A 27,762-nucleotide genomic window follows, 5' to 3' on the forward strand; every position below is an offset into this window, starting at 1 on the left:
TTTCTGCACAGGGAACACTCAAGGTTCCCTAGGCAGTGGTCAGGTTCACCCTGGCTCCCTCTGCCCAAGCAGTATCTGCCTCAACTCCAACAGAGGTTGGTATACTTTACCTAACCAAGTGTCCCCATAGGAAGGCCCTATTACTCCAAGATCTTCACTAATGTACACAATTCTACCCTCACATAAATCGTGAGATGCACTGGGGGTCCTCTTTACTTGGTCAATGACAAGTCCCATCCTATCTCCTTCCAAAGAAAGCATACTACCCTAAAGTCCCTTCAAGCCCAGCTGGCATGAGCTACTCCAGCAAGCTTATTATGCTATGAAATCTCTAAGGGAGATGTAGGTAGCAGTCTCTATATTCAAGGATGCCCCCAATATTCCAGAGCCACACATCCAGTTCCCCCAGGTTGAAATGGAAAACAGAAAATGGAAAGTACAATATGTTGCCAGTATGCTTTCCCCCAAAATCTCTCAACATATTCCACAGGCACCAAAATCAGCACGGCAAAGATCCAGCCAGAGAACAAGATGCCAGTCTCCTGCAGCCATACACACAAACTTCACAAGCACTTCACGCACCACCTCAAACTTCATTAACTGTGCACTCCCCAAAAGGCAATCTCCCCCTAGCCTACTTTATATGGAAGAAGGGGAAATGCAGTGGTGATGGTCAGAGTATAGCTTTGCTGGAAAAGTCAGTTCTTAGCAAGTCATGCAGTGGAGTAGCTGATGGCATAACAGGCATGTCTTTAAACGAAAAAACTGAGAAATGTAGCCTCTTGATTAAAGAGATTGGCTCTGGTCAGCAATCCTGGTTGATATAGTTAAGATACTTTTTCATGCTGTACTTATCATGTGAATTACATAATACAGGAGTTATTAACTGCATTTTACATATGAGACAAAGAATTGAACTGTGGTTACTTAACAAAGGCGTTGCACAAAAATCACAAAGAAGGACAAATATTGCCAGTAAATCTACAAAACAAAGGCTGAGTGCACCTGTACAATGAGGATCTACAAAATGAGGGTTATACATCTTATAAAGGTACTAATCAAATGAGATAATGGATAGAAGTGCTTTTAAAATGAGAATAGAACAAAACAAAAATAGAACTCCAGTTATTATATACCCAGCACATGGATAGAGCAAATATTAAACTGTGTATTTTTACGTCACCACCTGTAAGTCCTAGATGGGGAGAGGAGCAGAGTTGGGTATGAAATTAACTTTTAAGCTCCCAGATTTTATTTCTCAGCATAAACCTTTGAGCATCTTGGCACAGTACAAAGAATAGAGGACACATTTCTACCCCTCTAACTTTGTCAAAATCTTCTCAATTCTTTCTTTCTTTTTTAAATAAAAAAATTTATTTATTTATTTTTGGCTGTGTTGGATCTTCATTGCTGCACGTGGGCTTTCTCTAGTTGCAGTGAGCAGGGGCTACTCTTCGTTTCGGTGCGTGAGCTTCTCATTGTGGTGGCTTCTCTTGTTGCGGAGCACAGGCTCTAAGCACGCGGGCTTCAGTAGCTGTGGCACGTGGGCTCAGTAGTTGTGGCTCACGGGCTCTACAGCACAGGCTCAGTAGTTGTGGTGCACAGGCTTAGTTCCTCTGCGGCATGTGGGATCTTCCCGGACCAGAGATTGAACCCGTGTCCCCTGCTTTGGCAGGCGGATTCTTAACCACTGTGACACCAGGGAAGTCCCTATATTGCATTATTCTACTTTGTATTTGAAAATTCTCATAATAAGAAGTTAAAAATTAAAAAAAAATTTTTTTTTAATCTTCTCCATTCTTATAATCTACAACTTGCACAACCAATTTCTATTACTGTTAAACTTTCACAAAGTTTTGACAGGACTGAAAATAAAAGCTACACTGTCTTTGTTTCATAGATATGTTGATTTGTATCATATTTTAGATTCCACATATAAGTGATATCATATGGTATGTGTCTCTCACTAGAGATGATAAACTCTAGGTCCACCAGTGTTGCTGCAAATGGCATTATATCATTCTTTTTGATGGCTGAGTAATATTCCATTGTATATATATAATAAATTTTTTTAAAAAAAGCTACCCTGTCTTATGGCAAGTCTAGCTTCCCTGAATACAGTATCAGAGATAGGTGCAAGAGTTTCTGCTCATCACAGAGACATGGTTGCAACTGGTCCAACTCACTTCTATAAAGAAGTATACATTTGACAAATTTGATTTCTTCAGTCAACCTTTTGTTATTTTTAATCACAAAATCAAAGAATCTGCTGATCTTATTGATCTCTAAGGATGACCTAAAGATTATCTAGGCCCACATGCTCATTTTATATAAGAAACTATAATCCAAAATTAAATCCAATAGTGTTTTCTACCACAACATGCTGACTCATTCCACCCCAATGATATGATTTTCCTTAAAAATATTTTTCTTAAAACATAAAAAGTTTTACATGCTGATAGTAACAATATTAATTGTGACAACCAAAGCATAAATTTGGGTGATTTCAATCACTGTTCATTCTGAAATCTGTTTCTGAAGAGTCATATTTTTAGGCTAGTTTAAAACATTTTGGCTGTTTCCAATTTTAGAGGAAACATAGTTGTTGTGTCAACATGTAACTTTGCTTTGACCCTTCGGATATTTCAAAGGTTAAACAATGAATTCCAGGATTTTCAACCATGTTCACTGTAGAAGCAGAAGCTACCTCTGTAATATTTCTATGATGATGTATCATTCTGGTTTTTCTCAAAATAATTTTATTTAGTATAAACTAATACAGTATATAGTTTGTATCTACTAAAAGGCCAGACTTTCTAGTGAATTTTTAGAGCCAGATTATGCTATGTGTCTGTTTAATATACTATTACAAATACAAGGTTATCTAAAATTAGAAAACACACCTTACAATGACATCCCAATCCCGCCCAGGATTGTTTATGGTTAGCCATCAATCTCACTTTTCCCTGATCACAGTGAATTAGAAGAGCGATAAGTTATCTCAACAGAAAAGGAGCAATGTCCAATTAAAGGCATTAAACAGGAAACCAAAGAATGTGAAAATCTCACTAATGCCACCTACAGTACCAATGGAGAACACAGATAAGAGAGATTTTTTAATAAATTGTGTGTATGTGTACCTATCCTTTAATTTCTTGCCTAGGACTATGTATCAAGACAACTTTCTACCAAATCTTGCACAGAATATAAAAGTACATAATTAGGTAATGCAAACAACAACAACAAGGGTACTCTTGAAAAATCAAAACAAAGAATAACCTGATACACTCACAGAAGCAGAGAGTAGAACAGTGGTTGCAAGTGACAGGGGAAATAGGGAGATGTTGGTCAAAGGGTACAGACTTTCAGTTATAAGATGAATAAGTTCTGCGGATTTAGTGTATAGCATGGAGACTACAGTTATTACTAAAGTACTGTATACTGAGGCAAATTATCGAGTCAGATGTAGCAAACATTGGCGAATCTGACTTCAAATGGATTACAAAGCCTGAAAGCAAACCTTACCTTACATTCCACCACACTCTGATCTGATTCACAAGTTACATAGATTTCATCTACTGCCCGGCGAAGATTGTCAAAAAGAAATGCCCAGTATCGAGCTCTTAGATCAATTTTCCGAGGGTGCCTTGTTTTAGTGGGACTTTTATCAAAGTGTTTATCTCCAGTTGTAGATGACGTTATTTTACAGTCTACTGTAGTGTTCTGATGAAATAAAACAAAACATGAAAAAATATTTTTTAAAAGCCTCCAGGAAATGGATTTTTGTATAAATCAAATTTTTCAACATAAATACTTAAAAACATGACATTCTTCTTTTTAGCTTATATCACACTGAATTCATCAAAACAAAACTTCTCAACTTAAATAAAAGTGGCAGGTTTGTAAGGTCAATTACATGTTTCATTGAAGATTAGGATGATTTTAATGGTGAACAGACTCTTAGTCAAAAAGGAGCACTAAACTGGCTCCTGATATACTAAAATACGTGTATGGCACATTTACATACAGTAACAAATAACAGATACTAATTTCAACACTTTGAAATTGCTTGTGTACATTCTTTTCGTTTAGAAATGACATATCCTATACTTATATTCAGTTACTTAATTTTATCTTAAACCTTTTTCCACTGAAAGTAAAAATATATAAATACAAAACAATTTACTAGAAAAGAACACTGATGAATAAAACCAAGCATCAGCTACAGAGCAGACTCACCAAATAAAGTAACTACAGTATTCATATGACCCAATCTTTCCTCAGTTGCACAGGCAGACTTTGAAAATACAATTATATTCTATACTTTTATAGACTGTACCAAAGAATCATTCCACCACAAACAGGAGCGTGCAGTTTACATAAAGACCTGAACTTCTCACTAGAAGTACAAAGGAGTTGCTTACCTCTCTGTGGCTACCTAAACTGATAAATAAATAAATACTAACCTTGCACTACAGTTACAACAACAATCTCAAGTTTCTTTGGGTTGTTCTGTATGTGTGTATGTCATTCCTGTTAGCTTGTTTTTCCTTTTCACAGAAGAGCCCCTGAGTGAAGAATATCCAAAATAGAAGCTAATACTCTCCTGTTTTGTTTTAGGATTTGGCCTTCAACGTAACAGTGATTCCTATACTTCAAAAATCTTTTATAGCCTATCTTCGGTTTATATAGAATCTTCACTATCAAAAGTCAAGCAAACAAAACATATATACGCACAAAGACATGCACACTTAAGAGACTGAGATGGAGCTGGTCATCCTCCTTCCGCAGTCCCCCATCCAGACTAAGGTTGTCAGACTCAGCAAATAAAAAGTAGTAAATATTTTATCTGACAGCCTTAGTCCAGGCCCAAATTCTCAACACTCAAGCAATAAAATTTAAAGTAATCATCAACAACCCACAAAACCTTTGCTTCAATGGCTCTCCAAGCACTTTCCAACCCTAATAGTAAATGATAAATCATGATGGCAAATATCCCCTCACACAAATTTTAAAATATGTATTATTAGCTCTACTTTACAGCTTAGAAAATTGAGACTTAGAGGCTGATTTGTCCAAGATCACATAGCCACAGGAGACTATCTTCCAGTTAGAGCTCTGCAATTACACTGCTGACTTCCCATTACAATGCACCCCAAGGCCCTGTGCTAACAACCCTTTACCAAATATTCCAGACCACCTCATTTCTCTTCCTATATACCACCCAAAGTTAAAATTAACTTGAATTTTCCTGAATTATACTTCCTTCACAAACTTCTTAGAGTGATCAGCAAAACACTAGTAGCTTCCTGTGAATTCAGACCCTAATCTTATAAAATTCTCAAAAATAATTTAACTCATCTTCACCCATTTATGTATTTACCCTATCATACATCCATATGTATATGATTCAAATACTTTAACCAACCTTTCTTAAAATGTAGAATAGGCAAAACCGCTTTTAGGTTAAGATGTTTCTATTCTCCGTGATTGCTCTATGTGAGGCTTTTACTAAGAAAGACTCCAGAAAGGCAGAAACTACAGCTAGGTAATTCCATCTGAAGGGCAATGTACTATACAAATTTGACATTTAAGCTTGACAAAAATAGTAATAGTTTATATTTGCACATTTATTTACATTTTATGAAGGGCTTTTGAAAACATATCATTTAATCATCACAACAAACTATAAAGACAGGACAAATATTGAAATATTATTATTCCTATTTTGTAGATGACAAAACTAATGCTCAGTAAGATTCAATTTCTTGACCAAGTCAAAAGGCTGAGTGACAGAACTGGGACCAGAACCGAGTCTTCCAACTTCTGCTCCAATGTTCATAAAGCATTTCACATAACACTTAGCACACAGTAGTACCCATATAATGTTAGGTATGATTATAGTGGGAAAGATAAAGAGGTGAAGAACACTCACAGAAAAATGTGAATAAACTAATGGCAAAATTGCCAAATTTGTGAAGAAAGGTAGAAGAAGCATATTAAATTGTAGAGGCTGATAAGTTTGTATAGAGTTTCAAAATACAGCGCTCTTACCTACCACTGATAAAAATAACAGCAGTGATAATAATAATTGCAGTGGCATATAATATTCATGTCATACTTGCTATGTGCCAGACACTGTGCTAAGTGCTTTCCATACAGTTATACTTCATTTAATCTTTGAAGCAATTTTATACCACAGTTACTATTATTAGTTCCATTTTATAGAGGAGAAAACTGAGGTTTAGCTAAATTAAATGATAAACCCAAGGTCTCACACTAAGTAAGAGACAAAGCCAAGATTCAAAATCAGGTAACTATCACATTGTTATGACTTACTGTGCCTGTTTCCAAGACATTCAACAGAAGACAAAGCAACCTAAACTTTTGGGAAAAGCTAGACATAACTGAATCTCATGTTTTAAATAAAATTCAATATAACAAATGTTATACTATTTTAATCAATCACTTTTGAGAGAAAAAGAGGAAAAAAGAAAGAAAGGAGAGGGAAAGGGGAAGAAGGAAATTGAGATTTCTGACTCACCTCTCTTAGAACTCTCGTCAACTCCCCTGAGAATCTGAAGAAACCTATGGACCTAAACCTCTGACAACAACCTGTCTTTTTACTGTCTCCATATTTAGTCTTTTCCAGAATGTCCTAAGGTTGGAATCATACAGTATGCAGCCTTTTCAGATTGGCTTCTTTTACTTAATAATATGCAATTAATTTCCTCCATGTCTTTTCATGGCCTGATAGCTCATTTCTTTTTAGAGCTGAATGTACCACAGTTTATTTATCCATTCACCTACTGAAGGATATCTTGGTTGCTTCCAGGTTTGGCGATTATGAAGAAGGCTGCTATAAACATCCATGTGCATGTTTTTGTTCAGACGTAAGTTTTCAACTCATCTACATATATACCAAGGGCATGACTGCTGATCACAAGGTAAGAATATGTTTACTTTTGTTAAGAAATTGCCAAACTGTCTTCTAAAGTGGCTGAATTTCCATTCTGAATTCCCACCAACATTGAATGAGAGTTTCTGTGGCTCTTCATCCTCACCAGCATTTGGAGTTATCATTGTTCCCAATTTTGGTCATTCTAATAGGTGTGTGGTGGTAGCTCATTGTTTTAATTTGCATTTCCCTGATGACATATGATGTGGCACACCTTTTCATATGCTCATCTGTCATCTGTACATCCTCTTTGGTGAGGTGTCTGTTAAGGTCTTTGGCTCATTTTTCAATCAGGTTGTGTCTTACTGTTGAGTTTTTTTTAAGAGTTCTTTGTATATTTTGGATAACAGTCTTTTATCAGATAGCTTTTTCCAAATATTTTCTCCCAAGTCTGTGACTTGTCTTCTCATTCTCTTGACATTGTCTTTTGCAGAACAGAAGTTTCTAATTTTAATGAAATCCAGCTTATCATTGATTTCTTTCAGGGATCATGCCTTTGATACTGTACCTAAAAAGTCATCACCATATTCAAGGTCATTTAGGTTTTCTCCTATGTTATTGTCTAGGAGTTTTATACTTCTGCATTTATGGTCAATAGTCCATTTTTAGTTAATTTTTGTGAAGAATATGAGGTCTGTGTCCGAATTCATTTTTCTTTTTGTCATATGGATGGATGTTCCAGCACCATTTGTTGAAAAGACTACCTTTGCTCCATTGTATTGTCTTTGCTCCTTTGTCAAAGATCAGTTGACTAATTATGTGCGTACATTTCTGGGCTTTCTATTCTGTTCCATATATCTATTTGTCTTTTCTTTTGCCAATATCACACTGCCTTGATTACTGTAGCTTTATAGTAAGTCTTGAAGTTGGTTAGTGTCAGTCCTCCAACTTTGTTCTTCTCCTTCAATATTTTGTTGCCTATTCTGGGTCTTTTGCCTCTCCATATAAACTTTAGAATAAGTTTATTGATATCTACAAAATAATTTGCTGGGATTATACTGAATATATTCTTCAACCTGGGAAGAAATGACATCTTGACCATATTGAGTCTTCCTGTTCATGAACATGGAATGTCTCTCCATTTATTTAGCTCTTTGAGTTCACTCATCAGAGTTTTATAGTTTTCCTCATATAGATCTTACACATATTCTGTTAGGTTTATACCTACCTATTTAATTTTGGGGAGTGCTGATATAAATGGTATTGTGGTTTTGTTTTTTTTAAGATTTATTTTATTATTTATTTATTTAATTTATTTCTCTTTTTTTGGCTGTGTTGGGTCTTCGCTGAGGCACGCGGGATCTTTCATTGCAGCACGCGGGCTCTTCATTGTGGTGCGCGGGCTTCTCTCCAGTTGTGGCATGCGGATTTTCTCTCTCTAGTTGTGGTGCGTGGGCTCCAGGGCATGTTGGCCCTGTAGTTTGCTGCATGTGGGCTCTCTCGTTGAGGTGCACGAGCTCACTAGTTGTGGCATGCAGGCTTAGTTAGTTGCCCTGCAGCATGTGGGATCTTAGTTCCCTGACCAGGGATCAAACCCTGCATTGTAAGGCATCTTCTTTACCACTGGACCACCAAGGAAGTCCCAATGGTATTGTGTTTTTAATTTCAAATACCACTTATTCATTGCTGGTACACAGGAAAGCAACTGACTTTTGTATGTTAATCTTGTATCTTGCAACCTTCTGTAATCAATTATTAGTTATAGGAGTTTTTTTGGTTGATTCTTTCAGAGTTCTTACATAGATGATCATGTCATCTACAAATAAAGACAGTTTTATTTTTTCCTTCCCAACCTGTATACCTTTTATTTCCTTTTCTTGTCACATTGCATTAGCTAGAACTTCCATTACGATGCTGAAAAGCAATGGTGAAAGGGGACATCCTTACCTCATAACTGATCTTAATGGGAAAGCTTCTAGTTTCTCCCATTAAGTATCATGTTAGCTGTAGGGTTTTGTATTTTTTTTTAATTAAGTTGAAGACGTTCCCCTCTATTCCTAGTTTATTAAAAGATTTTTATCATCTTTTCTAGTTGTAGGATTTTGTCAAAATTTTTTTCTGCATCATTGATATAAAACTAGGTTTTTTCTTTTTTATCCTGTTGCTGTGATGAATTCCATTGATTTATTTTAAATTATGAACCAACCTTGCACCTCTGGGATAAAACCCACTTGCTCATGGTGTATCATTCTTTTTATTGTGGGATATGATTTGCTAATATTTTGTTGAGGATTTTTGTATCTATGTTTGTGAGAGTCACTGGTCTGCAGTTTTCTTGTAACGTCTTTGTCTGGTTTTGGTGTTAGAATAATGCTGGCCTCATAAAATGAGTTAGGAAGTATTCCCTCTGCTTCTACCCTCTAAAATGGATTGTAAAGAATTGGTATAATTTCTTCCTTAAATGCTTGGTAGAATTCAACAGTGAATCCACCTGGGCCTGGTACTTTCTGCTTTGAAAGGTTATTAATTATTGATTTAATTTCTTTAATACATTTAGGCCTATTTGGAGTGTCTATTTCATCTTGAGTGAGTTTTAACAGATTATGTCTTTCAAGCAATCAGTCCATTTCATCCTGGTTATCAAATCTGTGGCAAAGAGTTGTTCATGGTATTCTTTTATTGTCCTTTTAATACCCATGGGCTCTGTACTGAAATGAATAACTAGGGACATGCAATAGGACTTTGGGACAGTACTATCTATATGAGGTTAGCGGTCATAAGTGTCAAAAGAGCCTTTCAACATAACTGATACTTTTCTCCTGGCACTTTCAAATGCATGGGGCGCAGAGCAGAATAGGCAGAAAAGTGGCTGTAATGAGGACAACTCTGTCAAGCGTGTACTACCAAGGGGCAGGGTAGCCAGACAGTTGGGAGAGTGGGCAAGAAGGTAATTATGACAGACAAACCATAGAATCTCACGTGGATATCCAGGAAAGTGTGGTCATATGGAGGATGAGGAATAATGAAAGGGTGGTAGGATCAGTAAATTATAGATTGCATGGGGTTGAAGAATTGTTAGAGTCACATGATCACAGAGAATAAGGCAGGAGGAGAGATGACAGGTAGAAGACGGTATGGCTGAGATTGAGTTCCTGGAGGGAGAGTAGTTGTTAGTGAGAACAAGGCAAGAGTCTGACCATCGGAATGAGTAGAAGACAAAACTACTGGGGGAAAGAAATGCAAGAAATTGAGAGGACAGCAGTAATGGTGTAGAGCATGCAGTGAGACTGAAAATTATATCTTCAAGGAATAAGGAGAAGTGACCTGGAAATCTGTAAGTGCTGCAACAAGAAGAGGGAGCAGGTGGTATAGTGTGATGGCATGTCCTTCAAATCTGAGGAGTTTTAGGAGATGGGAGGGAGAACTGCCTGAAATGCCAGTGAGGAGCAAGCAGGAAACCTAACCCACCTCTAGGATCACAGGTAGGAGTGCTGTGGGGGAAAAAAACAACTACTACTTAAAACGACTGTGGAGGAAGCAGTATCCCCACACATGAGTTGGAATTTTCCTAAAACAAGAAGGTAAAGGGAATGTGCAGGGAAGAGAGGAACAAAGAAAATTTTGCTGATGGTAAACCTACTTCTAGAGGGCAAAGTTGTAGGATTTCACAAGTAATCCAGGGGCATTTCCCTGATTACTATTGAAACTGAGCATCTTTTCACAGGTTTACAGGCTATTCAGGTTTCCCCCATTTTTTATTGGGTTATTTGTCCTTTTTCTGATGAATTTTAGCTCTTTATGAAGTCTTTGATGTATGGCATTTTCTCCTAGTCAATCTCACCTTTAACTTTGTTTAAGTGAGTTTTTTAGTATATAAATTTAATTTTGTTATAACATATCCATCAATTATGCTTTTTGTCTTGTCTAGGAAAGCCTCTTCTAATTCAAGGTCATAAAAATATCCTTCCAGATAATTTTAATTTTTTTGTTTTCTCATTTGGTCTTTAGCCCATCAATAATTTTTTTTTATATTACATGAAAATATCCTTATATTTTATTTGTAATTTAATTGCATTACAGTCAGAGACCATGTTGTGACTGACTTCTATATTCTTGTCTGACTTCTATTTACTGAGACTTCTTTATAACCTAGGATGTGATCAATTTTTGCATATGCTTTGTGTACACTATTTGAGTGCCAATAAATACACACATATACATACATACATATACATACATATATGTATATGTATTTATATGAGATCAATCATAATTGTATCTTAATTCTATATTCTTGCTATTTATTCCTGCTTGATCAGTTTCTGAGTAAGGGATATGAATATTTACCACTATGATCATGTATACACTTTTCTCCTTGTAATTCTGTTAGTTTGGGCTTTAAATATTTCAAGCCTATGCCGTTAGGTACCTAAAAGTTTTGTACTTTTATACTTTTTGGATGATTATTCTTTTCACCATTATATAATTTCTATCTTTCTGTAATCAATGCTTTTCATGTTGAATTCCATCTGGTTTGATATGAATATTGCTATTCTAGCTTTAGAGCACATCTAGAATATCAAGTATTTTGCCTGGATTTTTTTCTCTTTCTTTGTTTTAAACCTTTCCTTGAAGTTTTAAATATGTCTCTTATAAGCAGTATACAGCTCAGTTTAAAATGAGAGGTTTAATTCAATCATCTGACTTTTAAGAACTGAATTTAATCAGTTTACATGTATTGATATTGTTTGCCGAAATATTTATACTTAGTATCTACCATTATCTTTCATGTTTTACACTTACTATGATTTTTCTTCTTTTTTTCTTTCTCTTTACTTCTATTTAGTTGAAAAGCTTTGGTTTATTCACTTTCTCTTTTCCTCTGTTTATTTGGAAATCGTGCCCGCTTGTTTTACTCCTTTAGTAGCTAGCCTTAAACAAAGACTTCTTCCTAAATAAGACAAGGATTTTATCACATTAACTCCCCTCCAAACTCCCTAGTCTTCTGTGTTAACACTGTTTAAGATTATAGCTCCACCTTTCTAAATTTAATTGTGTGAGTGTTTTTGAAAACCACCAATAGTTAATGAGATTTACTAAAATATTTTACAGCTATCTTTTTATCAAGCTCCCTCCTCCAGGTTACCTTTTCTTCTTGCTGAAGTATGTCTTTAATAGTCCCTTCATTAAGCGTCTGTAGGTGGCAAACCCTTAGCCTTTGTACATCTAAAAATGGCTTTATTTCACTCTTGCACTTGAATGATCATTTGAATGGGCACAGACTTCTGAGTTAAAAGTTATTTCGCCTTATAACTTTGTAGATATTGGTCCACTGTTCTTTTGTTCATAACAAGATTATTGTTATTCCTCTGTGCTTTTGTTTACTTCCTGGTATTTTAAGAGTTTCATCCTTAACACTTTGCAGGTTCTCTAGAATGTATCTAGGTATAAATCTATTTTTATTTATCCTGCTCAGCTCTACAGTTATGCTCTGAATCTGTTGAGAACTCAAAGTAAGGAAAATTTTAAACATTATTTTTCCAACTATTGCATGCCCACTATTTATTCTCTATTTCAAAAGTCCTAGAAGGCATATGTTAGAATTTCTCAATCAAATTCTCCTTCCAATTTTCCATCTCTTTAGTTCTCTGAGCTATGTTCTAAATCCTCCTAAGTAGTTAGTGTCTTCCAACTCACAAATTCTCTCTTTAACTAATCTCTCTGTCCAATATATCACTTATTCTTACTAATTGCAGGTAAGAATAAAAAATTAAAATTTCACGGACAACATTTTCATTTCTAAGGTGTTCACTTTTATCTATAAATGTTCAAAATTAATATCCATCTTTTATTTCAGAATTTTCCTTTTTGTGTTATATTTAATCTTTCCTTTGAGGAATTTAAACTTGTTTATTTGAAAGTCCTCTTTAGAAAAATGACCTTTTTTCATTACCTCAGGAGTAAATGCTCTCATTTGTGGAATGTGTTGTTTATATCTTACGATATTATTTTCCTCATGTGCCTTGATATGTTGTTTTGCAAACTTATTTTGCATTTAAGTTTCTTTTATTTTAGTTTTTCACTTTGCTCACCCTAACTACATGTGTACTAGTTTTATGGTTACCATCAGCTGGCCCACCATGGTCCCCTTCCAGAGGTCTTTTATTGGGGACTTAAAGCGCTCACGCTTCAAGAATATAGCAGACCCAGTCATGAACCAGAGGGCCACTCTCTTTTATTGCTTCAGATGTCAATTATCACAGGCCACAACCCCAGGCAGATTGTAGTGTTCTTTGTCTCCTAGTGCAGAACACTTCACAAGCCTAAAGTTTTATGCCATGAGCCTGGATCTGTTTTCCCACCACAATCAGGGTATTTCAGCCTCCCTTATACAGGACTTGTCCAGTAAGTGTGTGTCCCCAACTCCACTTATCTGTGAATATATGTGTTTGTTTTATTTCTGATCCACAGAGATTTTTATTTTATTCTTGAAAATCCTTTGTCGCTTTAATTTTTAAAAAATATTTTATCATTGATGCCTCTTGTATGTGAGGACTAGGGAATATTTTATGAACTCACAATGCCACCTTGATTAGAAGTCCATGTTTTCCTTATGTGTAGTTTTTGGTTTACATAATACATATTGGTATATTTAATAACATCAAACTAAAATAATATATATGAAAAGTTCAGAGAAAATAACTACAGATTACAAAGCTAACTATAAATATGCCAAAACACTTTTAAAAATAAGGTAGGCTTGTGTTCTCTAAAATTTTAGTAGAACAATCTGAAAAATTTTAGATTCAATACATCTTTATTATCCTACATCCAAAAGACACCATTATACCTAGAAGGTAAATCACAGAAGAATCACAAATATGGAATGTGCAGCAGAGGAGTTAAGAGCATAAACTGTAGAAATTGAAGGCATGGGTTCAAATCTTGACTGTGTCACTTACTAGTAAGTTATACAACCTCTCTCTACCTCAGTTTTCTCATTTGTAAATGAAGAATAATGCCTACATCAAAGGGTTGTTATATGAAACAAATTAATATCTGTAAAGTATTTAGTACAAGTTAGGCACATAATACTATACACACATTTGTTAAATAAAGGATGTTACATTAAATTTTTATATGAAGATAAAATATGCAATATTCAAATCCTGAAAAATTAGATTTTATAATTGAAATTAAAACAAAAAAGTAAACAAACAAAAAAAAAAGTAAACAGTTGTATATGCTGTACCTGTTTTGTCGTTTTATGAGTGCCTTGAATTGTCCTCTTTGATTTTCCACCAGTTTGACATTTAGATTTTCCTTCAAGGCAAAAATAGATAAATATACAGATCAACAAATAGATAATATAAAACTGAACTATGCAAATTATCCAGGCATACTAACACATAATCTCCTTCCAGACACCACAGAACAGAACAACATGGCCAACATGAACTACAGATGTCATAAAAAACAAATTTCCAAGGTCCCAGAGACTGCTTTTATTGAATGGTTTTCTCAGAATAAGAAGAAATCAACTTCTTAAAGAAGTCAGATAGTCTGATAATTTAAAAACAAAGTCAGGTTAGTGATACTCTTCAACTTATATATAGCTCCTTTGAAAATAGTTCTTTGAATTCAAATTTTATTTTGACAACAAAATTAAGAATGCATTTTTTACCATATAAAAACTCAGTATTTTCTGTTTTAATTTATCTGATTTATGAAATATATAGTTTCATTTTGAAAAGGGACATTTTCAGTTCTTTGTATTTCTGCAGCAGATACAGCTTTCTCACTTGCTCTTTTTTATAAGAAAGACACTAACTACTGTTTTATAATCACTCTATTCTTGAGAGCTATTCTAAAACAGGAGTAAAATTCTGTAATGTAGAACAGACTCGTTTTCTTTTTTGCAAAATAATTTTGGGCCAAGACCCCTGAAGCAGTACAAATGAAGTGAACCATAACACCTACTATCAATTTATCTGCACAGCAGAGGGCCTCCCTCACTGTTCTACCAGGGGTGGAGGCAGAGAACTCTCCACCCCCTACACAGACTTTTATTCATCCTTTCATCATAGAGAACAATGTATCAGAGGCTTTTTAGAATATACAGGAGAATAATCAGCTTAGAACAATTACCAGAGGAGACAGGAATAAAACAAAGAACAGAAGAAAACTTTTTAAAATTGAATTATCATCCTCAGAAACATCTGAGTATAGATTACAGCCATAAAACAAGAATGAGTTGATATTTTTTAAAAAGCAAAGTAAAGATTTTTCTGTAAGTGGCAACGTTTTAACAATATAAAATAATCCTTCTTAAAAATTATGAAGTTAACATTCTTCCTTTGTCATCATTATTATAGATATTCAGAACGTTCTAATTCTTTGTGCTCTTATTTCCATTACTTTGCAATAAGCATAAATGAAGCTTTAAAATAGTACTGGCCAATTTTTTATGTACTTATGTGCAGTATCAGGATATATACAGATATAGGATTCATTATTATATTTTCTTTCCTTTTATGTTTTTTGAGTAGAAGCAATTTTAATAATAACACCTTCAGATTACTTTGTGTTCTGAATAACCCATGAAAAATGAGAAAATTTCATAAAACAGTATTTATAACATAGAGCAACCGTGAGATATTTCTAGGTTTCTTGCCACTTTTTTACTAAATAATGTTTATATATATTTTCTATAAAAGAAATGAAGTAATAGTAAGCTCCATATGACAATTTTAGCTATTAAGGAGCTAAATTTAAAAAGAAAAATTTAATTTCCACCTCTATTTAATAGCTTTTGTGATCCAAAAGAACTGCTCTCTAAAAATACCTAATAAGACTGACAATGAGTGAGGTGGATGGACCTAGAGTCTGTCATACAGAGAGTGAAGTAAGTCAGAAAGAGAAAAATATTGTCCATATGTATTTACCATATGCTAACACATATATATAGAATCTAAAAAAAAAAGAAAAATGGTTCTGAAGAACCTAGGGGCAGGACAGGAATAAAGACAGACGCAGACGTAAAGAATGGACTTGAGGATAGAAAAAATCTAAATCTCCTATAACTTTAAAAAAAAACTAATCTGCCAGTCATAATAACACACCCAATTTCATTCCTATGTGAAACAGTGAAACTAACAATATCATTTTCATTTGTGTATTAGGTAAGATAAAAAATCAATTAAAAATTATTTCTTATTTTAATACATACTAATTTGCCCAAGATTTCTAATTATAAACAGTCTTCAGTCTGTCTACTATTCAAGACTAAATAAATTCTTTAATTTACAACAAAAATGAAACTTTTTTTTTAATACATACCATCATCATCTTTGCTTTCTAGAGGAACACTCCAAGCTATTAGGTTTCTTGCTGTACGACCCTCCTCTGCAACTATTTTCCTTACTTTGTCATGACTATTGGAGCGCTGGAATGAAGCCTATGCACAGAAAAGAGAACATGTATTAGTTTATTAAATTAGTCAACATAAAAAATATATCTGGCAGACAAATTCATCATTTCTATTATTTTCTCAGAAAGGACACACTTAAAACTAATTTGGGATCGGAATGGTGCTTAGACAGAAATAAGAGTAAGTCCCAGATTTTTTTAGTTCTAAAAAGACTGAATTTTACAACTTTAAAAATAAATAAATCATTTTAAGAATGAATTCAAACTAAGGTTTGAAAAACTGTCCTAAGGAGCACAAACACTGCTGTGTACCCATTTTAGCACCACTCCCCCTTATGTATCACAGGTTAAAGTAAGAGGGTACATATTCCCTCTGAAAGCTCTCAGCAACATAAAATGTTTTCAAGACTCTTATTTTTTTCCCTACAGATAATGCTAAAGTAAATTTTCACTCAGTTGTAAATTTCCACTGCATAATTTTATCTCCAAGTTATTGGGCTCTAAATAATAATTCCTGTAAACTAACATATTTAAGTTGCAAAATTTTAAACTCTGCCCTACTGCACACAATGTGTGTACGTATACATGTATGTGCTGTGTGTGTGCGTGTGTGTATTCTTGCTTTCTCTAGTCCCACACAGCTGAAAGCAACACTAGCCTACAGGTTCAGCCCCAACAAGACCCTGGGCCAATGGAAGCCAGATCCAGTAATGTAAAGGAAATTACCTTCCCTCTAATGAATGCCATATGAAAATAGCCCACTTTTTTTTTCTGTTGTAATAAGATCATGGATGCCTTTACTGTCTTCTTTTGCTTCTCTATATATTTATTTTTATTTTTTTACTTTTTTTTTTTTTTTTTACTTTATTCTTTTTTAACATCTTTATTGGAGTATAATTGCTTTACAATGGTGGGTTAGTTTCTGCTTTATAACAAAGTGAATCAGCTATACATATACATATATTCCCATATCTCCTCCCTCTTGCGTCTCCCTCCCACCCTCCCTACCCCACCCCTCTAGGTGGTCACAAAGCACCGAGCTGATCTCCCTGTGCCATGCGGCTGCTTCCCACTAGCTATCTATTTTACATTTGGTTGTATATATAAGTCCATGCCTCTCTCTCACTTCGTCCCAGCTTACCCTTCCCCCTCCCCGTGTCCTCAAGTCCACTCTCTACATCTGCATCTTTATTCCTGTCCTGCCCCTAGGTTCTTCAGAACCAGAAAATAGCCCATTTTTATAAGCCAAGAACCTATGAAAAGAAAAGGGCTCTAAAGCATCCCTATGAGCACAAGGATGCAGCCTCCTTGCCCAACCCTTAACTCCATGTGGGAAATCTACCTCTTTCTGAAAAGAATTCACTCCCGGGCCCAGCCCAAAATCCTAGTCCAACTAATGAGCGAGTTCATCTTCTCTTCTAGTTCTTGCCAGCCTAAACTCTTAGCATCCCTGGAATCCTTAGTCAACAACAAATTTACTGGACAATTACTATGTGCCAAGCACTGTGTAAGACACTGAGAAGAAAACAAAAATATAAGGTAGTATACATGTCCTCAAAGAATTAACAATCCAAATGAGTGAACCAAACACATAAGAGCAAAAAATAATATATGAATTAATCAGTATGATATCTAGTCTCCAGATGCCCCCCTTCCCCTCAATAAACCACTCCTGCTGGTGTTCATGCCCTATGTAATCCCCTCCCCTTGAACCTGGCTCTGTGACCTGCTTTTTGACCTATAAAATGAGGTGGAAGTGACATTGCGTAATTTCTGAAAATAGGTCATAAGAAGCTTTGCAGTCTCTACCTGGGTCTCTTGGAATGCTCCTTCTTGGGATACTCACTTTTGAAACCCAGCCATCCATGCCATGAGAAGCCAAAACCACCAGTAGAGAGACCACGTAAAGTCAGCACTGATAGACAGGCCCAGCTGAACTCCCAGCTGACAGACAACATCCACTGAGCCATCTTGGACATTCCAGCCCAGTCAAGCCCCCAGATGAATGCTGCCATCCCAGCACCTCAGGCACCCCAGGGCAGAAAAACCACCTAGTCAACCCATAGAATCATGACGGGTAACAGGAACTATATGTATGCACACTAATCCACAATACACACATCTGTATTTCTGTATCTATCTGTATAGAGATATTGAAAACTATGGGTTTACATTAATACCTCTGATTTCTTTTTTTTAATATTTATTTATTTATTTTGGCTGCACAGGGTCTTAGTTGCGGCACACGGGATCTTCCTTGCGGCATGCGGGATCCTTAGTTGCGGCATGCAGGCTTCTTAGTTGCAGCAAGTGGGCTTCTTAGTTGAGGCATGCAGACTTTTAGCTGCAGCGTAAGGAATTCTTAGTTGCAGCATGCGGGCTTCTTAGTTGCAGCATGCAGACTCTTAGTTGCAGCATGCATGCGGGATCTAGTTCCCTGACCAGGGATCAAACCCAGGCCCGCTGCACTGGGAGCTCAGATTCTTACCCACTGGACCACCAGGGAAGCCCCAATACCTGATTTCAATCCTACATCATAGGTTCATTTTAGCCTTCCCCTTTCCTTATTTGTAATTTCTTTCTCCATCAGTAAGAAACCCAGCTCTCATCATCTAAAATATATTTACTTATCTGTTCAATTCTAATATATACATAAAGTAGTTTCAAAAAAAAAAAAGGGGAATTCCCTGGTGATCCAGTGGTTAGGACTCTGCGCTTTCACTGCTGAGGGCCCAGGTTTGATCCCTGCTCAGGGAACTAAGATCCCACTAGCTGTGCCATGCGGCCAAAAGTAATAAAAAATAAATAAATAAAATAAAATAGTTTCATAACTGCTAACCCATATCTCTGTGAGAAACACACTTACTAACAAGATTATATTTCTATACAGTTCCGTCTTTAGCCTTACAGTGTCCAAAGTACTAGATTTTGTTTTCCAAAATTACTTAAATTAGTTCGTCTCATCCTCACCCCTTCAGTGTGGTTACATTATATACCTGTAATATGTTACTCTTTAGTTTTTGGGTTCTCCTCACGTACTGGTAAATTTTAATTGCTGGCTTATTTGGGGAGTATGTGAAAGAATGGCAACACATTGTTCTCAAACAAAAGAACTTATTAATTAGTATGACTTTGAGAGAAGAAAAAAGTCACTACACTCTAGGGCAGGGGTCCACGAACTTCTACAATGGGCCAGATAATAAACAATTTTTATTTTAGGCTTTGCAGGCCATACAGTCTCTATGACAACTACTCAATCATGCCATTTTGTGTGACAGCAGCCATAGACAACATGTAAACAAATGGGTGTGGCTCTGTGGGAAATACATATTACTGTTCAGTTTGAAATAAATTCAAATTACAGAAAAGTTACAAATTAGCACAAAGAATCCTCAAAATATCCTCATACATTTTTTTTCCTAAAACATTTGAGAATAAACTGCAATCATCATATCTTTTGCCCTTAAGTACTCCAATGTGTATTTCATATATCCAAAGACACTCCCCTATATAAATATACTACAAATATCAAATCAGGAAATATCATTGATCCAAATTATCATCTAAATTAGAGTAATTATTTAAATTTCACCAACTGTTCCACTAATGTCTTTGACAGTATAAAGTTGACAACAGATATAAGCTCAATTATTCCAGAAGCTCTACAAACTCCAAGCACGATAAATATAAATACAAAGAAAACCATGCCTAAACCAACCACAGAAAAACTGATGATAGCCTGAAACATAGAGAAAAACTTAAAAGCATACAGAGGAGGGAAAAACAGCTCACCTTTAAAGAAGCAACAGTACAGTAAGACTGACAGCTTTGCATTGCCCAGGAAGTGATAAAAGTAATAATTTAAAATAAATAAATCAATAACTTATTACTACCTATTCAGTAGAATAGTAGGATCAAAACCCTGACTCAAGAGAGTTCAAGAGAATGTTGAGTGAGAAAATGGAGACAGTAAGTATAAATAACTTTTTTTGAGTTTTGTAATACAGGCGAAAAGAGAAAGAAGAAAGGAAAAACAAACAGAGAAGGTTTTTAAGATGGGTGAGAGTATATTTTTATGCTGATGGGAATGATCCATAGAAAGTGAAATTGCATATGTAGGGAAACAGGGAATAACCAAAGAAGCTAAATCTGCGAGTGACAGGAACTGAATTTCAGTGTACACGAATGAACCAACCAGCTCAAACTATTAGGAAAACAAAGACTGCTCTCTTCCACTCTAATACTCTGTGCTATGAAGTTAACCCAAATTTCCCTCTCCAGAACTTGACTTTTTATATTTTTGAAATAAATACCTGCCTCCACATTCCTTCATTCCTCTGACCTTACCCTGGATATCCACATGGCATCTACTTACCTGACTCATAAGCTTTCACTGAGACTCATTAGTCCGTGACCAATGTTCCAGCTCCATTCTGTGCAAAATACTTGAATGATCTCTTTTCTATTCCCATACTTTCCAATCAGTGTAACATCATAAAATCTCCTTTTGCTTAAAGACATCTCCCAATGATTACATAACTTAGGTTAGGTTGGCATCTATCATTTAGGTTACCTAAGCATTGTTTTAACCAAAAAGTATCACTATTCCTTTCAAGCCAGATGAATACATTTAAATAGGTGGTCTACTTTTCATCTCTTTTTCAGATAATTCTCTTATGCAATCACAGAAAATTATATAGGTAGATATACATATATATATATATCAGATCATAAAATCCACTATTCTTTACTTTATATCTCAAGAGTCTTCATAAAGTAATGAGTTTCTCGGAACTAAAATGACCACAAGATAGCAACGCTGTAGTACTGCTAGACCAGAAAATTTGAAATCTAATATTGTCTTCTTCTATAAACATTTCAGTTCTACCACAAATTTTGTAGTTAGTTCTTTTATACTTAGTACACATACACACATTCAAAGAAAAAGCCACCAGCTCAAGACTGTCTTCATTCTTAATTCCAATACTTCATAAGGAAAAACATTATAACATTCATCTTACAACACATGACTGAAAACCATTTTTCAGTTTAAAGCACAAGTGCCTTCTGCAGTATATGCTGAATGGACTCTTTTCAGTAAAAACTCATATATTCTAATCAATTTTAATAATCCTATTCTTATAAAAATGTCAGTAGTAACTTAATGCAATTTTAAACATTTTAATTTAAGCATCAGGGTTTGAAATGCAATAAATGAGTCTGAGATACTTCATAACATTATAGATGTCTATTTCAAACAGTATTTTCACACAGGTTCTTTACTTCCAAGAGACTTAAACAAAATATATGTATTTTCATCCAAAGTCACAGTGTGCCACCTAGTGCCATAGGGAGATTTTACAGAGGCTTGTTCAAAAACTAAATGTTTCACCCAATCCAAAAATGGGCAGAGGACCTAAATAGACATTTCTCCAAAGAAGATATACAGATTGCCAACAAACACATGAAAGAATGCTCAACATCATTAATCATTAGAGAAATGCAAATCAAAACTATAATGAGATATCATCTCACACCAGTCAGAATGGCCATCATCAAAAAATCTACAAACAATAAATGCTGGAAAGGGTGTGGAGAAAAGGGAACCCTCTTGCACTGTTGGTGGGAATGTAAATTGATACAGCCACTATGGAGAACAGTATGGAGGTTCCTTTAAAAACTAAAAATAGAACTACCATACGACCCAGCAATCCCACTACTGGGCATATACCCTGAGAAAACCATAATTCAAAAAGAGTCGTGTACCAAAATGTTCATTGCAGCTCTATTTACAATAGCCAGGATATGGAAGCAACCTAAGTGTCCATCAACAGATGAATGGATAAAAAAGATGTGGCACATATATACAATGGAATATTACTCAGCCATAAAAAGGAACAAAACTGAGTCACTTGTAGTGAGGTGGATGGACCTAGAGACTGTCATACAGAGTGAAGTAAGTCAGAAAGAGAAAAACAAATACCGTATGCTAACACATATATATGGAATCTAAAAAAAAAAAAAAAAGAAAATGGTCAGAAGAACCTAGGGGCAAGATGGGAATAAAGATGCAGACCTACTAGAGAATGGACTTGAGGATACAGGGAGGGGGAAGGGTAAGCTGGGACAAAGTGAGAGAGTGGCATGGACATATATACACTACCAAATGTAAAATAGATAGCTAGTGGGAAGCAGCCACATAGCACAGAGAGATCAGCTCGGTGCTTTGTGACCACCTAGAGGGGTGGGATGGGGAGGGTGGGAGGGAGGGAGATGCAAGAGGGAAGAGATATGGGGACATATGTATATGTATAACTGAGTCACTTTGTTGTAAAGCAGAAACTGACACACCATTGTAAAGCAATTATACTCTAATAAAGATGTTTAAAAAAAAAACTGTTTCAATAAAAAGCATACACATCAGCCTTAAAGTTTTTATGTTTGACTCTTACAGTATATAATCTAAGAAAGCAAGTGTTCAGAATGTTTACCAAGAAACGTATATACCTCTTAGCAAGGCTGATCAAGCAAAAGAAGAAAGAAGGCAAAACTAACCAATATCAAGAATAAAAAAGGAACATCACTACAGATTCTAGAATCTCCAGAAGTCAAAAACATAAAAGGATATTATAAATAGTATCAATAAATTTGAAATTTTTGATGAAATGCACAAAATCCTTGAAAAACACAACCAAACTTGGCATAAAAGGAAACAGAAAAATCTGAGTATTTATTAAAGAAATTTTTAAATTTTAAATACTAAAGAAATATTTACTGAAGAAATTCCACAAAAGACAATCCAGGCTCAGATAGGTTTCATTGGTGAATTCTCTTAATCACTGAAGGAAAAATTACACTAAATTCTTCCAGAGAATAAAAAAGAAGGATCAAATCTCAACTCATAGAGTCCCACGTGACCCATTTAGGATATCAGAACCTAAGAGGACAAGAGAAGTAAATTACCAGTTCAAATTCTTTCAAAAGTAACAATGTGAAAATTACATATACATACATACACACACACACTTGCAAACTGAATCCAGGTAAAACATCACAATCAAGTTGATTTTATTTCAGGATGCAAGGCTGATTTAACATTTTTAAATCAATGAATGTAATTTGCCATAGTAACAAAATAAAGGAGAAAAGTTTGATGCTCACTTCAACAGATGAAAAAAGCAAGTGATAAAACTGTACAACCATCCATGATAAAAATTCTTCACAAGCTACAGCAATCAGCGTATTTAATGATAAAATCTTGAAAGAGACAAGGATGCCTACCATCACCACTTCCATGAGTCACTGTACTGAAGTTCCTAGCCCATGTAATAAGGTGAGAAAAAGAATGAGAGGGAAAATATAAGGTGAACCTGGAACAGCTTGTTACACTAGAAAGTACAGAAGGACTCAAAGAATAATAGGAGCATATGAAAAGGCACAGAGCCAGTTTGAAGGAGCTTCCACCAGCTAAATCAGGGACAATCTGAGCATCAAAATAAATGGTAGTAATAGATTATAACAGTAAATAAATAAAAAATCCAGGAAGCCTGAAAGACAGACAGACAGGCACACAGATAATTGGGAAGAAAGCAAATACTTATTATCTACTTTAATTAATATTTATTATCATCAGTGGATGCTAAAACTAATGGGTGAAGGTTTGATGAGTTGCAGGGTATTCACATAGCGTCAAAGTATCTCTTGACAAATTAATTTCAAAAGAGAAAGCAAACTTTAAATAGAAGAACCTGACAATAGCCTAAATTAACCAAGTGATCAGAGTCAACATGACCAATAGCAGGACAAACTGACACCATATGCTTCATGATGTGATATACTGACAAGGATACATCATCATTCATGTGATATTCTGCCAAAAATACAAAATCTGACTCTATTAATAAGGAAACATGACCCGAATCGAGTGACATTCTTCAAAATAACTGTCCTGTACTCTTCGAAAATGGCAAAGTCAAAAGAGGCAAAGAAAGTCTGAGGAATTATTCCAGGTTAAAGAAGACCAAAGAGACATGATAACTAAATGGATCAAAAAAAAAAATAGCTATAAGAGACATTATTGAGATAATGACAAACTTTGACTACATTGTGGCTTATATAATAGTATTATACGAATGTTAAATTTCTAGATTTTGATAATTGAATTGTGGTCATGTACGAGAATGTCCTTGTTCTTAGGAAACATACACTGAATATTTAGGGATAAAGGAGTATGCTAGCTTCAAATTGAGGCAGGAGATAGATGGGCCCCAGGCTAAGCAGCTGGAATCTGCCCCCTGTGGACAGATACTCCAAGAGAAAGATAATGGCAGGAGCAAGGAGGAGCTGAGTCCTGCTTGGATAAAAGATAAAGAGACCACGTATTTCTCATTTTTGAGGACTAGGAGACCTCCCCAACTACACGTGTGCAGAAAGGCTCCTCTGGGGTCAAAAGGGAAGGGGGCGCCACCCTGTAACAGGTGGTGTCAACCTCCCCAGAGGCCTCTACACTGGAATCCATCTTGGCAAAAAGATGCACACACATTTCAGGGTGGGCCCTAGGACAGGTCCCCTGTGGGAAAGAAATGAGATAACTGATCAAAGGTAAACAAAGACCCAGAAGAAGTGCCCTATGTAAGTGATTTGAATCACCTCTCTGGTGCACTCCTCCTCATTAGGGAGGACACCCACACCCTTTCTCTTCAGGTGTGTATCTCTGCCTTGCTTCTGTCTTAAATAAATAAACTGTTTCTCTGTGTGCTCTCCCACTTGGGCTGTGTCTCTAATAATAAACTTTGTACCTGTTTCTACAGTTTTTGCCTCCTTGAGAAATTTATTTTTCAGTGAGGGGCAGGAGCCAGGGCAACTTTGCTTCTAGCCTCTAGCCCCTGGTGGTCAAGTGGCTAGGATTCCTGGTTTTCACCCAGGCTACCCAGGTTCACTTCCTGAGCAGGTAACTAGGATCTCTCTTCAGGACCACTCACTGCTGTCTCCTCGAGATCAAAATATTTTCAAATGGTTCATGGAAGAGTAATATATTTATGCACATAACATGCATATATTATATGTCTGTGCAAATATATGTGTGTGCAAATACATGTATATGTCTATAGGTATATATATATATGTGCTTGTATGTTTACGTGATCTTTTTTTTCTGGCTGTGCCGCACAGCATGTGGGACCCTACTTCCCCGATCAGGGATCGAACCCAGGGCCCCTGCAGGGGAAGTGCAGAGTCCTAACCACTGGGCCACCAGGGAACTCCCTATGTGTAATTTTATATACACATATTGTGTATATATACATTTATATACATCTGTATGTTTTATATACACACACATACATATAGAAAAAGAGAAAGAGAGAATATGAGAAAAGAGACAAAATTAGCAATTGGTAAAGTTAGTGAAAGAATATATGAGAATTCCTTGTACTCCTCTTGCAACCTTTCTTAAATTTGAAATTATAGCAAAATAAAAGCTCCTAAAAATAATGATAATAAAGGATGATAGTTTCATGATCTTCAGGTAAAGAAAAAAGTCTTAATCGGGACACAAAAAGCACTAATCATAAAGGAAAAAACTAATAAACTGAACTTCAGTGCAATTAAGAACAGCTTCTACTAAAAAGACATCATTAAAAGAATGAAAAAGCAAGCCACAAAGAAGATATATGCATAAAAGAAACAAAGGTCTTGTACCCAGGATAGACAGAGAACTCCTTAAATCAATTAGAAAAAGAAAGACAACCCAACAGGAAAATGAAACTTGAGTAGGCACTTCACAAAAGATACATAAATAACCAATTACCATATGAAAAGGTACTCAAAAGCAGGCACCGGAAATACTAAAATTTTTTTTAAATAAATGACTATACCGTATGGTGGTGAGGAGTTGGGGCAACTGCTTACACTGCTGACAGGAAGCTAAACTGGTACAACCACTTTGGAAATCTGGCATTATCTACCAAAGCACAAACCAGCCTCTGTTTACCTCTCTAGCCTCATCTTCCACTACTCTTTTTTCTTTTTTTTTTGATAAATTGAGTCTCAGAAATTTTATTTTATTTTATTTTTTTTATTTTATTTTTGGCTGTGTTGGGTCTTTGTTGCTGTGCATGGGCTTCCTCTAGTTGTAGCAAGCGGGGGCTACTCTTTGTTGAGGTGCACAGGCTTCTCATTGACTTGTTGCAGAGCATGGACTCTAAGTGAGTGGGCTTCAGTAGTTGCAGCACACGGGGCTCAGTAGTTGTGGCACGTGGGCCCTAGGGCATGCGGACTTCAGTAGTTGTGGAGCACGGGTTCAGCAGCTGTGGCTCACAGGCTCTAGAGCACAGGCTCAGTAGTTGTGGTGGATTCTTAACCACTGTGCCACCAGGGAAGTCCCTCCATTACTCTTCTTGTCTGTCATGCTCCAACCCCACTGACTTCTATTCAGTTCCCTATAGCCACCAAGCTCCCTTCTAATTCAAGGCATTTACATAGAATTCTCTCTGCTATTTAGAATGTTCTGCCACTCTACAATGTACATTTATTGGCTTCCTCCCCAGCATTCACTACCTACATCTTTCCTAATAGTTCAATTTTGTTGGGGTCTCATGTGGTTCTAGAGAAGTAGACTTCATCCCTAACTCCAGGCAACACATGACCTTGCCTAAGCCAATCAGCATATTCCACTCCTCCAGGCATAACAAGTGATTCTGGTGTAAGCATGTAACATAAGGTGATCAATACACAGTGGACTTCAGATCTTCTCCTGAAATATTGGAGAAAAGACTCATTTTCCTACTGGCCATACATGAGGGAATACACAGTTCTGAAAACTATCGCTAACCAACTGGGGACCTTAAAGGGAGCAAACCTTAAGATTATGGCAACAAAACAGAAGGCAGAACCAAGGGAAGAAAAGCAATCAAATCCTTGGTGACACTGTTGAGTCAATAGATCAAGTCTTATCTCTACTTGCTACTGAAAGCATCCTAACTAAGACAGTGCTCCTCTTAGCCCAGCCAAGACCTAATGATCTTTCAAGTCCCAGCTTAATGGTTCTTTCTCAGAATGAGGTATCTTCAACTCCCAGACTTGGCCAGGACCCCTTTCATATACTCAAGTCAACTTGTACACCTTTGTAGCACATCTTACAATTAAATTTTAAATTATATAATTATGTGTTTACCATCTATGCTCCCCATTAGACTGTAAGCTTCTGGAGGACTGGATTTTGTTCATCACTCTATTACTACTGCTAGCACAGTGCCAAGCACATAAATACATCATGAATGATGAATAATTGGAATGATCAAGAAATCATCATAGACAGCTAGTGGGAAGCAGCCGCATAGCACAGCTCGGTGCTTTGTGACCACCTAGAGGAGTGGGATAGGGAGGGTGGGAGGGAGGGAGACACAAGAGGGAAGAAATATGGGGACATATATATA

General features: G+C 35.9%; 1 protein-coding gene across 3 annotated transcripts in view; it reads right to left on the reverse strand.

Annotated features, from left to right (window-relative positions):
* SCAPER (S-phase cyclin A associated protein in the ER) overlaps positions 1-27,762 on the reverse strand; it is a 485,805-nt gene that overhangs the window by 414,437 nt on the left and 43,606 nt on the right. For all 3 annotated transcript variants that reach the window (XM_059912693.1, XM_059912690.1, XM_059912691.1), the window contains 3 exons: positions 16,238-16,355; positions 14,151-14,221; positions 3,526-3,723 (listed from right to left, as the gene is read on the reverse strand). In XM_059912693.1, the coding sequence (XP_059768676.1) occupies positions 3,526-3,723; positions 14,151-14,221; positions 16,238-16,355 (387 nt within the window). The remainder of the gene's footprint in view (positions 1-3,525; positions 3,724-14,150; positions 14,222-16,237; positions 16,356-27,762) is intronic.

Source organism: Balaenoptera ricei, chromosome 2 (genome assembly GCF_028023285.1).
Source record: "Balaenoptera ricei isolate mBalRic1 chromosome 2, mBalRic1.hap2, whole genome shotgun sequence".
Classification (NCBI taxonomy): domain Eukaryota; kingdom Metazoa; phylum Chordata; class Mammalia; order Artiodactyla; family Balaenopteridae; genus Balaenoptera; species Balaenoptera ricei.